Here is a 16,466-nt window from a genome sequence, read left to right on the forward strand (position 1 = left end):
AACATTTCACTAATTTTACAGGAGAAAGAAAAACTGTCTAAAAACTAGCTTCAGCTTCATTATAGTCGCGATTACTTTGGGAAAATAACAGAGCAATTTGTTGTGATATAGGTTACAAATAACAAGTAAGAAGATTTGGTTAACATTATAAAATTAAACAACAAAAATATATAGTGTTAATGACCAAATACATTTGATATAAATGCTCAAATTTTGGTTAAACTAAACAAATAAAATGGCCAATTGTCCTGCCCAAACAAAATTTGGTATTCCTGACCAAGTATTTTTTTTTCCAGTGCAACTTCTAGTTTCAATTTTGATTTCTAAAGAGAAAAAACTTAAAAAAACAAAGCAAATAGCTGTTTTTGATAAGGATTCAGTGCAGGCGTGGACCCAGATTTTTTATATCTCCCCTTCCACCCCCTCCCATATGTTGCTCCGTCAAAGTGAATTTATAAAAGTCATCCCAGTCCCGAACCTCATATCATTGAAAATTTGATCAAAATCGGTCGGGTGGTTCAAGAATTATTAAGTTTTATTTATTTATTTCTCTGTTCCCCTCCTCCTTCTTCCCTAAGTTGTACCGTCAAAGTAAATAGCTAAAATCACTCCCAGGCCAGAACCGCATTTACGTTCAAAATTTGATCGAGATCGGTCGATCGGTTCAAGAGATTAAGAGTCACAAATATAGTCACTTTCAGTTTTATAATATAGATTCGATTCGGGGACCAGAGACTTTCAAAATAGAGGTAAATAACGGGATCTCCATTATTTTATATGGGAAAATTTATTTCGGAATACAAATAACTCTCTGGAACGAACTGACCTTTTCAATGGAGATGCATTGTAATTTTTTTTAAATGAATAAATAACATTTTAAAGAAAGCCTCGACTTACCTTGTATGTCGCACTTTATTTTGTGGTAACAATTATCCGGATCTGAATAAAATTTGCTAGATAAGTAGCCCATCGTCTGAGGGATAAAGATTGCTATATTTGGTGGGCGAGTTCGGTCAGGGACAAGCTTAATTCATCAATAGAATCTGTGTTCCACAAGTTTGCAGTCCAGGAGCTTCTGAGTATGGTTCTCCTCAACTTATAATTAAGTTAGGGTTGAGTACATATTTCAACTGCGTAATTTGTAGCTTTGCATTCATTGAAGAATTGAAGTCTTCAGTGGATCGTGGTCGTGGGTTATACTAGTAGTAAATACTGCCTGATGCTCTATAAAGTTATAGATTTACTGCACATATTTCTTTTTAATTGTAGGAAACTTCGTCTCCATTGCCAATTGTCATGGCTTTCACTCCTGTTGTGGAATTAAAATCAACTGACGAGGACGAACCGTTTCTCCCGCAACCTCCAATCGATATTATCAAAGTTCGCGGATTTCATCAAGTGCCTTGGATTGTGGGTGTTAACTCTCATGAAGGAATTTTCAACTCAATAGGTAAGATACGTACTTTGCAAATGAAGTGTATACTGTATGCTTTAAGAAAAAAGCTGTCGTTTTTTTCTGTCAATTATGTTATTGGTAAACTTGGCTAAATCTAATAATGGAACAGACCACTATTGAATTTTCTCGCTTCCATCTTAATTTTCAAGTTACAATTGGAATGAAGTAAATTTTGTGATTGTAACTTATATAAGTTTATCAATTGCTCGTAACAGTTGTCCTTTATATATTTTTTAATACAAATCTTTATTAAAATTATATTGCAAATATTTTACTAAGCCCACACATTATAACTCGGGAACCAAAAGCAACGATATATTGTTAGAATTTTCGGTAGGTTTATGCTAGACCAGACGTGTGAAACCTCGGACTTCTTAGAGTCGTAAAGTGCTGCATTCTGAGCTTGTTATAAAAACCACTAAATTATGTAAGGAATATGAAATATACAAGAAATATAATTCTGAAAAAGTTTATGATTTAGGAATTTTCTTTCTTTCTCTTTTAATATGTTATAGTATTATGCATTTTCGTGAACATTATTCATGTAATTATGTACTGTAATATAGCTACCAAAGTTAGGTATATTCAAAACTATGATGTACAGCCTTCTTGTAAAATTGACTTTAAAACAAAGAAAAGTTCCGACTTCCTGCACTAGACCGTTTTCAAAAATACGACATATACCCACCTTTATATCCTCCATCACATCTATAAACTGAACTAGGTGGTTAATGGGCGTATACCCCTGTATATGCTCCATTACATCCCTCTGTGCACGTCATATTTCCCAAGCTTGTTTAGATTGAAGTCTATCGCACCCCAAATCGGATGATTTTGGTTGATGCTATATTGTTTTTCTAAAATGTGATCACCAAATTCGAAGGCTTATAACTTGGGAACCTAATTGTATACCAGGTCAAAATCTACAATCATGCTATGTTTTAATCAAATCAAATAATTTAGGGTTTAGATTTCTGGGCTTCCGGCATCAATGGCCATTTAGCTCGTCACGTCCCTCTGCGAGCACACTATCCGGGGAAAGGGGAAGAAGAAAGAATTGAGTAAGGAAGGAAAGGGGTCTGGAACCTAGAAGTTAAGTACCACCCCGGCATTTGCCTGGTATGAATGAGGAAAATCCAGGGAAATCTATTCAGGATGGCTGGCGAAAAGGCTTTTTACTCTTTTTCGACCGAGTGTCAATCAGACCAAATGAGTTTGAACTTGAACGAAATGAAGTGTCCTTGATTTAAAAAAATAATATTAAAGAGCATAAAGAAAGAAAACAAAGAAAGTCAAATTCGAGATTTCAAAGGATTTACGCGTTTCGTGGTATCTATATCTCGAAAAAATAAAAAAAAATAATTCCGTCAGTACATTTTTTACTGAATGCGCCGGTAACAAAGAAAGTGTTGTATTCTCTATATTAAGTTCTTTCAAATTAATCTAAAGTCACACTACTGAAAATATATTGGCTTTTGCAAATATCATTTGTTCTTTTTTCCTTTTCCAGAGTTCCTGTTAGACCCTGATAGTTTTACAAAGATGGTTGCTGAATTCGAAGCTTTAGCTCCTATTCACTTTCGATACGAAAGAAAGACAGAAAAGTCAAAGGAGATTAGTCGCAAAATCAAAGAATTCTACTTAGAGGACAAACCACCCAGTCCAGAACTTCTTGAAAAATTTATAGACGTAAGTTTAATACCGGAAATTATGACTTTTTTATGTCCGTAAATAGTCTTTTCAGAAATAAATAGAAAAATATATATTGTAATATAAAAATGTTTACAAAATGTGATAGTTTTCTAAGATTTGTAGTTGATTCTGTGAGTTTTTTTTTTTGAGTTTTGTCCCACGGTTATGCCGGTTAGACTAAAGGAGACGGTGATGATGAGAGATGAATGAAGAAAGTGGGAGGAAACGGGAGAACCCCGAGAAAACCCACGCGCACGGTGTTTGTCCACCACAAAGTTCACTTGGCGGGAGCAGGGTTTGAACCCGAGACCCCAAGCACCAGAGGTGAACGCTCTACCACTGAGCCACCGCGGCCCGCTCTGTGAGTTTAGGATATGTAGAATAGGAACCCATGTAAGAAAAACTACCTTTTGCCTGTTAGATAGAAAGTAAACACAAAGCAAGCCTAAAAAGCAAAACTCTATACTCTACTATATATGCTACTCTATATACCCCGCGTTGTAAAAGAAGGAGCACTGAGGTCATGCAACATGGATTACCTTATGTTGTATCTTGCCTACCCCTTCCTTCCTGCACTATGCACTCTGTATAATTATTCGTCTTGTTAACTGTCGGAAGTCAGTATATATATGTGTGTGTTGTATTATAATAAAGTGATTCGCGAACAAATTTGGATTAACACAATGGTGTATGTGCTGTCCGTTACCACCTCAACCAGCGTTTCGAGGCCAGATGGACAGGCGAATTGACGAACTTCGTGGCCTTCATACTCTCCTAACTTAATCGTCAATGGGTTTTATTTTCTAGCGAGACTTATAAATAATCTAATTTACAAGTCCCTTCTTAAGTGAGAGAAAGATCTGTTTGCGCATGGTTCTGGCCGCAGAGGATTCCATCAACATCATGGATGCTCGTGTGTGTGTACCAGAACATACGTCTCTGGTATATTGTGTGCATCGACGTTGGTGATTGCTTGTGTAATTGATTCGTTCAAAAATCAATCATCTCCATCGAAACTAATTTTAGAGGAGAGACAAACAAAACAAAATTAGTCAATAGGCTATGAATCTGACATACAGGGTTGTTTTCATTTCTTGAACCGTAGAAACTGCCATATTCTACGGTCCAAAAATGAAAATAACCCTATCTGTCAGATGCATATTGACTAATTTAGTTTTGTTTGTCTCTCCTCTGAAATTAGTTTTGGTGGAGATGACTGGTTTTCGAACTCAACAATTCAATTGTATTCGAACGCAATGGAAAAAAATCATCAACATTCATATACGTATTTCTTTAGCAGTGGTACACGTATCGGCAGTAGCATGCTTTTCTCAGCAGACGAACGTGTTTTTTTCTGTGCAAGAAACAGAAGTGTAAGTTCCTCTCTTCTAAATGTAGTTTATTAAGCACCCCTACAATCTCTTGAAGTCCCTAACAGGAATTATAATATATATATATATATATATATATATATATATATATATATATATATATATATATATATATATATATATATATATGTATATATCACGTTCTTTTGCCTAAACTTTGTAACACTTCTTCCAATTTACATTCAGTTTTCTCCGATGTAAAGAAAGCTTAATCTCTTGTATAGTGCCAAGAACGTTATGTCAATTACTCAGCTTGTTGGAGATTTATTGTTAAAACAATATGCAGGTTGGATTCATTTTTCTCAGTGACGGTGGAACTTACACGTCTTTTCAAAAATTGTTCCCAATTTGATCAATTGGTGCTGACACAGATATTTCTGTATTGGACCATTCAATTTCTTAGCTCTTTGAATTTTAAAAAAATATGAAATATCAGTTCTGAGTCGATGCACTGACAGTCACTAAGCAATTGAACGTGCATCGTCTAGTTGGTCGTAGCCCCCTTTAGCTCTATCACAAGGAAGTCTTCAGTTGAAACGAGCGTTAGCGACCTTCTACTATTCGACTTGATCGGCATTTCTCTGTCCATCGGTTCATCTGCTCATCTACCTATTCCGCGATAATTTTCGTGAAACTAATCCGATTTTAATACAACTTGATATGTCCAATCTTCCCACATAACCTGTTTGCAGTTTCAATCCAAAATGTGAAAGAAAACGTAAAAAAAAAAAAGGTAAACGAAGAAGTACTGCATGTAATGTAGAGGAGTCGCTAAATTTAATTTTTTTCACGAAGGCGATTACGAAACATTACCTACTAATTGAAATCCTGATTATTTTCCAATAAAGTAAATTTCAATAAACTTTCTTATTATTGTTCGTCCCTCAATGCATACTCATCTCATTGTTAATTATCCCATATCGGACTTCCGAAGAAAACTGATCGAAACAACTTATTGACCGTGCCAATAGCGACTACTCTCAGTCATGACTCCGTTTTCTATCATTCAGAAATAGAAAATAAGAGAAGAAAGTAGAAGGGTAAAAGAAGGAGGTAGAAAAAGGAAGAGAAAAAGAAAGAAAACAAATAGGGTATTTTAATAAGAAACCGATTACTGGATAATTCCGGAAAGATAGTAAGAAGTCGGGAAAGTCGTTGAAAGATGAATCATTTTAAGTGTTATTAACAACTACTCAATTTTGGAATGCTTCGGAATAGACACATGTTCCCTCATACCACACAGACCTAGCTCCAGGCACCACGTTCGTGGGGTTGCCCAGATCTAGACCAGGAAATGAGAAAATCGAAATCATTCTTTGTACTGTTATTCCAACCGGTGATTGATAACCATCCAGCAACTGAACTCTGTTCTCTAGGATCGACCACACATATGAATTAGCCAAAAAAAAAAAAAAAAATCAAACTTATAAACTCAATATAAATTTATGTATCGTATCAATAAGAGTTTCAACTTCCTGGAAGAAAGATGTCGTATTTAGGCTCATCCTGCTATTTTTTTTTCACTCCTAGAGCCGATTTAAAATGTTAGTAGCGGTCCTTCATGACCTAGGTTATTTACCTTAACACATATATTAAAACACGACACATATATTATAGATGTTAATATGACAAATGATAACACTAAAATTACTTAAATTAAATCTATCATGCATTCACTCGCTCACTCACTCAAGACAGTGTATGTATGTTTGAAGGAAACCAACTAACTACAAAGATACAAATAGTTTATTACATTCATAGTGGGAAAAAAATGAAATAATTATAAAAAAAATATTAAAAGCACAAGTTCTTGGTTATATATCAATAGAATACATAGGGTTATACTTTAGTAAGTCTTTATACATTTGATCATATTGACAAATGGAAAGAAAAAAAAATAATGACATATATTATATCTTAGGCATGCTAAAGCGAAATTATGATTTGCGACATACGCAAAGAAGACACTTATTTCACTTTTAAAAAAAAATGGACAAAGAGAAAAGAAAAGGAAAAAAAACTTTTAGGTGTACTAGAACTTATGAGTCTCTACCTCACATTGAGCAATAAAATATTAATAATTCTGAGCGTTCAAATCACAAATCACGCACTACTCGTAGTGTCCAAAAACATTTCGCTCCATTTAACTTAGTTTGTGTTTATATATATATATCTATATCTATATATATATGACTATTGGTTTATAAAACCATTCATCAACTATATTTAGTTTGTGACTATTAGCAGTTTATAGCTGCACTCGCATACTACAACGTTTATACCCATCTAGGGATTTTAAAATCACTTTCGCCAGAGGATGCTTCTCCTCTTAGTTAGTCCATTCACAAATTTATTAATTGGATAATTTCAAGTTACTTGTTTAACACTGGAACACGTAATGAGACCTTTCATTTGTCCAGGATCACTTCTGTGTATGTATATATATAGTTCGGACTTGAGATGATCTTCCACAGGTGTAAGGAGTATAATGATTTAAATTAAGGAAAAACACTGGTCAAGTCATAGGGTACATATGCAGGTGAGAGGGATTAAAGGTACACTTTCCACAATGGTTTTAGGTTGGTAGCTCAGGGATAATATTCATTAAGATGTGGGTTACATTTAGACCTGCCGTTACTTCTTAATACATGCCATTAAATAATTACATAGGTTATCATTTACATCTATTCAGAGGAAAAGGAAAATTATTTGAGTGCACGGTGGTATTCTTGACAAAATCTATATTATTATATTCGTCGGAAACTTACTTGTAAACTATAGCAACCAATACACGTTTGGGGGGACAGACACGAGCGCTCTTACATATATCCATATAATACATTTAATATCATACTTTTACGTTAACATCATATTCACATACTAAGCACATGTACATTTCGACGTATTCATTTATCTCTGTATATATATATATTTATATTTAATAAATGCGCACACATTTAAAGTAATAACCCCAACTATAATTTCAGAAAAGGTTGCAAACATTGTACAAGAAAAAAACCAAATGACTTCTGACATTACATATGAAGAAAAGAATTGATTTTTTACCTGATACCGCGCATCTATAAATTTCAACTTTCATATAGTCAATTCGTGCATGAATCGTAAAAAAAAAAACTTTGTGAGGCAGGCACGTAACACAGAACATTCCTAAAGATATACATAGATAAACCAAAATACAATTTCTGGACCCAGGTTAACTACGAGATAAACGAAAACCAAAACGGAAGGAAAGTGACCGATGAAAAAAAAACTTAGAGGGACGACGGTGAAAGAACGTAATTGAAGTGTCGTCAAATATAAAGTCGTTATTCATTTTGGCAATAGGTCAAAATGTGATGGAGGACCCAATCATTATCTACTTTATCCATGAATTGTGTCTTGCAACGTCTCAGCTGGTAATTTCAGATCAGAGTTGTAAGTTAAATAAATCGTAAGTGACAAGTTCAAAATCTGGGGGGGAAGGTTGAAAATTTAAAAAAAATCTCGAAGTAAGAAGGAAGAGACAAGAGAGAGAAAGCGGCGCCAACGAAAGAAGAAAGATTAAAGTACTACTCACTACACAGAAGAGTGATCGAATTTAAATATATAACAACTCATAGCCAAAAATATTCACATATGCCGAAAGAGGGTGGTTTACTTAAATACGTAAACTAGGAGGGAGGTCCTGCTGCCAAGGATGCAAGTTCTGTGTCCATCAGATCCCAATCCCACAAGAGTTTGCTTGTAAGATTGAAATCCGAGCCCCGTATCCGGCCCAGACCAGCAGGATAAAAGGAGAGGGGGAAGGGACCAGGTAACTGCGTCCCCAATTTTGAAATCTCTAAGGAAAAATATTCGACCCCTCCGAAGAACTAAGAAGGTTCAAGGACAGTAATGAAACTAGAGTAAAAGTAATAGCTAAGATATCCCTGACTAATGATTTGCCAAAATAATAAAAAAATTAAATAAACTGAATTTTGGATCGGTGATTTCAATTACCAAAACATCACCGATAGCTAGCCTGCGCAGACATGCCACAGTCTGGGATGTCGTTAATTTCCCTCATCTAATTAAACTAAGAAAAGAAATGAAAATACTTAAGGGGACTAGGGGTCGACATCCGGGTACGCAAAAATAAATTTCAATAACTAATTGTTTTGATTCTGTAACCCAATCAGAGCTGTCGCCTCCATGAACATTGTAAGCTAGCCCGAGTAGGTAACCTGGAAAAAAAATCTCACGGAGCAGGATATTCTATTTTAAAACCGACCGAAAAATATAATTCACTACAGCCCCGTTGTATAACTATTGTCTTTCCATAATTTATTATTCAATATGTCTAGTCAGCGATTGTACGATGCTACCCATGCTATCAGATGATATTATAGTTGATCATTACTATAACACATTAAACTACAGAGTATTGCCATAGTCCGACTATATATCGCCCTCCTGTCCGCGTGATATTCCGGTGCAGGGGTCAGAACCTGAGATGTTTGTAGCTACACGTATCTACTCAATACGTATACGAATATATATCAACACGTGGCGAAGTATGCACTGAGCTACTATATATATAACTATATGGGTGTCCTATCATCTATATTCATCTACTACAATATTCATATAATTCATATTCCTATTCGAATAAATATTCATATATTCATATCATCATCTTTTTCCATTTACTACGACGCTATATTTTACAAACACCCTGTCTCCTCTATCTACGCCCAGCCTACATACACATTTCATCATAATACTTTAAAATCTATAGTCACTACAAACATTTCATATTCCGATCACTGCACGACAACCTCACTCGAACTCAAGACTCTTTCACCACACACACAATACTATGTAATACCTGGTAGCTTTATTAAGAAAGAAAAAAAAATCATACGTATGTTCACTGAAAAATAGAATTATCTGCGATAATATTTAATGTTTATGAAATTCTGACAACAATGAAATTATTCTGCAGCCACAAAAAAAAAAAAAAAAAGAAAAGAAAAGAAATGAACATTTAATATAATTTCAAAGCGAAGAACTAGCATCATATCGCCCGACTTCTGTTAAGAAATTACGTATTGTTTATTTACTTAAATATTTCGATTTCTAGACTAAGTATAATGTTGTAATTTTCAGAAAACATTAGTTTTGGGTCACTTAACCTAACTGTATATCCATATGGGCTGGGAATTATATTTACTAGGTTTTATTTCGAAAAGAAGGGTCAATTCCATGGAAACTAAATCACTAAAAGCATCGACATAAGAATGACGGTTAGTACTGAGTTTTGACACTAGAGGGCTAGCGACGATATGATCAACCCTTGAACCACTGAATGTGACCTTGTACACGGAAATTTTAATACTATGACACTCTCATTTTCTGATATTACTATAGATCGATATGTTGCGTTTATCTATTGATCGAATACGAATGATACACTGTCCATATTTCATTATTTCACACACTCTTCCATCACTTAACTACAATCACGACTAATAATACTACATTACGAACACATACATGCCACATCCATACTACACACTACATTAATACATGTTATACTAATAAATATACTCAAACAACATTCAGATTTTACCATTTTAAATCGGCTCTATCGGTTTACGAAAGGAAATTGGAAGAAAGGAACAGGGCCAATTGGCCCTTGTATTCACTAAATCACATTCTTAATGCAACCTGTTTATGTTAATACCCATACTATTTATTGGAAAATATATAGGCCCCTTTCCTGAAGGGAAAAGAACCTGATGACAACTATGCTTTCAACCCATCCCTGCTGGAAGCCGTAACCCCAAGGTGGGAGTAGACAGGAGCCCTCTTGAAACCTTACACGTGCATTATAATCGCTATCCTAACTACAATGAAATTAAATACCGCCATGTTACTACTAGATAAGTACAAAAAGAAATCACATTCACTACATACACGAACACAAACGGCAGTGGGGCAGGCCTTACGTAACTCGAAAAGGAATAATTTTAAGGATAAAAGTATTTTAAGGGAGAAAACACTAATCTTCCGAAACTGTTAGTGGATCTTTAAAAACAACTAACTAACTGATGCACTTCTTGGTCGAAACTGTCCACCACTAATTATATCTGCAAAACATGGCGTCACTGAGTTATGCTTCCTATTTTTGCTCTACAGTCCGGTTTTTTACTATGAAATTTAACAAATTATGGCTCCGTAGCTTCCTGGATGGTGTTTATTCAATTATCAAACTAAAATTACCTCGTTAATGCAGCTTTCCTAGTTAATTTCTCCTTTTCTGAACTGGGAAAATCAGGGTCCTCTGTCTTCAACAAGATTTCAGGCAGGGAATGGGAATAATCGCGCTCTAACATCATAGCGTGGGTGAATCCTCCAATCAAAACAAAGCATTTTTGGCGGTGGGGCTTTGAAGCGAATAAATTTTGGTAAAATCTGGATTAAACTAGATTTCAGAAGGACCTAGGTATCTAAAAGAGAGGTGAAGGGTGGTCCTGAAAATTCTGTCAAATTTTAGGTTGGTTATTTATTGGAAAAGTTCCGTCCAATGGTGGACCTATATTTTCAGATCGCACTGACACCGTAAGAATTGTAATAATCCATTTACATATCCATATACAAGACTTATAACTAATTTAATATATAAATAAAGATATTGATTCCCAAAACTATAATTCCTAATGAATATTTTACAACTTTCCATGTTAATTTGAAATAGAATAACAAACAAAATTACGAATTATATGAACAGCCAGAAATTTTTTGTTAAACGTCAAGTACAGTCGGTGCAAAAAATTTCGGGCACCCTCCTATTAAAACATCATCACATTAGACTGTAATGGCATATTACAAATGAATAAGGGAATCAAGCAGTGCTAAAATCAACCCTATGTTGCAAGTTTGAATGTATGCATACAGAACAATTTTTCAGGGTAATCTAAGTAAAAGAAAATATCCGATTTCGACAAAACATATTGTACAGTTCGTCAGAAGTTTTCCAGGAACCTGACAGTTTGCAGTTGAAATTTATCAGTAATTGAAGGGTGAATTTATCCTTCGCCTCTTTAAGAAATATATTCCATAATTTCATTCAAAACGATAAATTTGGTGCAATGTGGCGAATGGTTTCTTTGAGGCTTCCAGATCCTCCCTCTGGATGGATCTAAGATCAATAAAAGAGCTGATATTTCCTCCGATATTTCTAAAATTTTCCAGATAAATTTGTAAACATTATTCGATAATAAGTTGTAGTATGAAGTATCACTTTTCCACCAACGCTGCTGACAACTGCTGACAATGTACTTCGTGAATCTGGACGTACTGCAAAATGTCTTCCCATTGGATTTCAAACGTTGATTTTAAACGATGGGATTCAAGTTAGGGGAACAGGCAGGCTAATCCATTCGCACTATAAAGACTCTCTTTCCAAAATCTCCGCCATCTGCGCTGTTCGATGAGGTAGGGCATTATCATCCATAAAGAAGACTTTAGGGTCGACTGCTCCTCTGAAAAGATGCACGTGGAGAAGAAGTAGGCCCTACAGCATTACAATAACGTTAACTGGTGAATGATATGCGTTCTAAAATTGGGAGCTCTTTATGGTCATACACCATTTCCATACAAGAGCACCAGACAACTAAAATGATTATGTTTACAATGTTCCAGTGTTCATTAGATGTTTCTACCTCTTACTAGATGAGTGTACGTCCAAAATCACTACTTAGCCTGAATCTGCTCTCCAGGCGAAGAGAATATGACTCCATCTCTCCTCAGTCCATTCCTGAATTTCTTGACACAACTGCGAACTGTGACACCAATGTTCGTGGGCGAGTGACGATGGAATAGAACGTGATGGATGTACGGCAAAGAGAACAATCCCATGCAGTCGACGTGCCACTATGAAGTGAAATTAATAGAGTGACTTGCAGTTCTCTTGGATATGTTTGCAATTGTACCCACTACTTGACGTCAGTCCCTTCTTGTTTGTTTCCCAATGTAGCGGTCCTCTGCTGTATAGTTGACCGTGACCAACTACCACTTCTCCTTCGCTCAGCGTTGTTTCCTATTTTAAAAATATATACATGAACAATGCTTCATTTTGGTATAACCATTATTTTTGTATCGCTTCAGGTTCTAAAGTTCTTCTATCCCAAACTCCGGGTTGCATTGTATATTGGACACCCTGTAGAATTACTGAACAAATCGTAATAATAGTGTTTTCTTAGTTTAGCAAAATGTCTTCTATAATGGAGATCTTTATTTTACTTTGTACAGCTGAACAGTGATTACAACTTTATCTATGGGTCTGTAAGAGCTGCCAATTTGCATGCTGCACTGGGTTCAACTCCAGTCTTTTTCTATTATTTGTCATACCAAGGAGAGCACAGTATGATGAAAGCTCTTGGGGTCACGAATGCAAAAGGTAAATATTGGTTTCTTACTTTATCTTTCCCACGCAATATGAAAAACTTTCAACTCATAATGTATTTTAAACAAATTTTCTCCAAATATACAGTATACCTAGTTTATCTAGTTTAGTTATACCTAGTTTAGTTATATCTATAAATAAAAGTTGAGAACAACGCTTTTTTACGCATCTGGATACTGTAAGAGTTACATTCTTCGAAATAAAAAAGAATTTATTAAAAAATAAGAACATCTCACATTCTAAAGAAGCCAAATAACTACAAAATACTATAAGTAGTAGTAGATATTACATCTGTATGCAAATAAAAGTTCAACTAAACTTTATTGGATAATGCTCAAAGGCTCAAAGGATTCACCTTTAAAAAAATGAATACACTTAAGTTAAAACTATCAAAGTGTTATTCTTAATATCATGCTGTTTCACAGATTCAACCAAGTTCTAAGCTGCGAAAACAGCACATATATCTTGTGTCTAATTTTGTTTTTATTTTAAAACATAATGTCAGTAGAGTTGAGTTTCTTTGATACATCATTTAAAAAAAAAAAAAGATTAGAAAATATTGAATTCTGTTTTAGATTTGTAGAGTAAAGAAGGCCATTTAGTTATTTTATCATCATTGTATTGCACGGAAAGATTTGTATTTTGCACCCTGAGCATTATATTAACTCTTTAATTTCAACAGCACTGCGAGTAGCGTATCAAGCAAAGATGATATCCATAATTATCCAATAGGAATACATGAGGAACTGATTTTAGATTGTCCATGTCTTGGGATCAACTGCATTAATCATTCCTATGTAACTCGATTTCTAGCTTTCGATCTTTGTGGTCAAAATTGATGATGATCCGTTAAATAGTTCTTGGTATTTTGTCTCTTAGACGGACACATAGACAGATGGTGATCCGTTAAATAGTACTTGAGATTTTGTGTCTCTTGGATAGACACACAGGATAAAGTAAATATAAGAAAGGAATTTTTGGTAAACCATACTTCTTAGTGACATTTCAAATATGCAGCCATAATGTTACTTTTCGTTTGTACTTAACAGTGAGGACAGATTTCAAGTGTGAAATTGGAAATTCCTATTTAGATGTAACATAAAATGAAATTATTATTATTATTATATTATTATTATTATATTATTATTATTATTATTATTATTATTATTATTATTATTATTATTATTATTATTATTATTATTATTATTATTATTATTATTATTATTATATTATTATTATTATATTATTATTATTATTATTATTATTTCTTTATTATTTCAATGACTTATTGCTTTTGTTTTTCAAACTAAACGAATAATTTATTATTACCTTCCTTTTTATTCAATTTAGGTGTATCTCATGGCGACGATCTTACTTATTTCTTCAAGAGCAAATTGCTTCCGGCCGAATTCAATGAAGCAGATCAATTAACCTCAGATCGCCTTGTTTCTCTTTGGACTAATTTTGCCAAATATGGGTAAGATGTTGAGCTATGATAAAATTTTGTTTAGAAAAAAGAAAGTTGTTCATTTAAATTAATCTTGACCTGTTGCCACTATACTATAACTTTTTCGAAACATCATGAACATACAATACATTTGTATTAATGACACTTGACACGCTTCTGCAGTTTGTTACCGGCATTTTATCACTCATTCATACAGGGTGACACAGAAAAACGGGATTTTTTTTAACAATCCAATAAAACCAAGACTGATGGAAGAAAAACATTTTATTCATAGTAATAGAAACCTTATAATTTGCCATTTAAGAAACATTCATGGAATTTATCATTTCTTAAAAATAACAGCTTTTAGATGCCGTCCTCATGAGCCTCAAAATGAGCCTCATCTGACATCCACTACTTTCGGTGCAAACGGTCCCGGGTTCGATTCCCGGTGGAGTCACTCGGTCGAAAAAGTGTTACACGCTTTTTCAGGCCAGCCACCCTGAACGAGGTTTTCCTGGGTTTTCCTCATTCACACTAGGCAAATGCCGGGGTGGTACCTAACTTATAGGTCCCAGGCCGCTTCCTTCCTTCCCCAATCTTCTCTTCCTTCCCTTTCCCCGGATTGTGTGCTCGCCGAGGGACGTCATCCCTCAAATCGTGAAGGGCTAAATTTCCTTAGATGCCGAAAGCCCAGCAATCTAAATCCTAAATTCCCTTGCTTAGAAATTCATCGTCATTGTTTATGTTTGTTATCATTTATTGACAGAATTCTAATCGCAACTGGTAATACTTCTCCTTCAGTTGATGCACTATCTGCAGCTTGTATGGATTAAATTTCAAATCTAAATGAAGAATTCTGCGAACATTCTCCCTGGTCATTTCAACCGCAGCTGCTTACTTACGAATTGAACGCTGTGGGCTTCGTAAGACAGACTCGTGTACTGCGCAACATTAATGAGAGGTCACTGTCCCGCAGTACTGCCACCTGCTCACGGCTGCCAATACGCATTTCAAAAATTCCCGTTATTCTGTGCCACTCTGTATATACAGAATTAAGCCATTGAAAACTATATCCAACAGTACGCAATAAACCATAGTTTTTTTTTAAAAAAATAACATTCCTGATTGTGGTAACGAAAACGGTCACTAAAATGGTTATTACAGCTAACGCTTGCAGATAGTCCTCGGTGCAGCAACGGATGCAACGTTGATCTTAAGCAGTAATCCAGTTAATATGTGACTTGCATTGATTCATGTATGTATTTGTCTGATACTGCTGTCAGGAACAGTATTGTTGTACTTGTGTACATTTTCCAGAGCTCCCACTATTGCACGATCACGATTGCCTTGACTTTTGAAGATTTTCCAGGTCACGATTTATAAATTTCCAAGTCCATATATAATGTAAGAAAACAACTATATATTTCCCGAGCAGAAGGTTCCTCATCTACTGATCATGTATATACATATGCATTTTTATTGCAGGAATCCAACACCGGAAACATCCAATGTGATACCACTGATATGGGAATCAGTAACAAATAGAGAATTCAATTATCTTGAAATTGACAAACAATGGGCAATGAAGAAGGATCTTCTACACGAACGAATGAAGTTTATGGAGTCCCTCACTCGTCTTATTGAGAAGAACATTTTTGAGGCTGAAGTGTAACTTTTCTGTTAAGATTTGACTTTATTCTATTAATAAAAGCAATTTGAAGCAATATATTGTAATTCATTTGTAAAATCTTTTCTGTTTCTATCTACGCTACAACTTGTGGTCTTTTCTCCTTCCAGTTATACGCTTCGACCAAGATACAAATTGTGATGTTATGATAGGGGTAAATAAAAAGGACAGTTTCAAGACATCTCTATTGTTACCAAACTATGATCAAAATTTCTTAGCATGATCAACAACATGTTTTCATCTATAATCCCCGTTCAAAAATAATAGGTTATTTCCCTCAGATCTATAGAAGTAGTACTGGGAGCATATATACAGCCGAGTCAGCAAAATTTTGACGATTC

At 34.8% G+C, this 16,466-nt stretch overlaps 1 protein-coding gene across 1 annotated transcript in view; it reads left to right on the plus strand.

Moving 5' to 3' along the window:
* The window catches only part of LOC145664084 (juvenile hormone esterase-like), a 43,342-nt gene extending 27,180 nt beyond the window's left edge, over positions 1–16,162 (plus strand). The window contains exons 6-10 of the mRNA XM_081730431.1: positions 1,270–1,450; positions 2,967–3,145; positions 12,835–12,982; positions 14,339–14,465; positions 15,924–16,162. Of these exons, the coding sequence (XP_081586557.1) occupies positions 1,270–1,450; positions 2,967–3,145; positions 12,835–12,982; positions 14,339–14,465; positions 15,924–16,110 (822 nt within the window). The 3' untranslated portion in view covers positions 16,111–16,162. The remainder of the gene's footprint in view (positions 1–1,269; positions 1,451–2,966; positions 3,146–12,834; positions 12,983–14,338; positions 14,466–15,923) is intronic.
* The last annotated feature ends 304 nt before the right edge of the window (positions 16,163–16,466 follow it).

Source organism: Thermobia domestica, chromosome 11 (genome assembly GCF_964235325.1).
Source record: "Thermobia domestica chromosome 11, izTheDome1.hap1.1, whole genome shotgun sequence".
Taxonomy (NCBI): Eukaryota; Metazoa; Arthropoda; class Insecta; order Zygentoma; family Lepismatidae; genus Thermobia; species Thermobia domestica.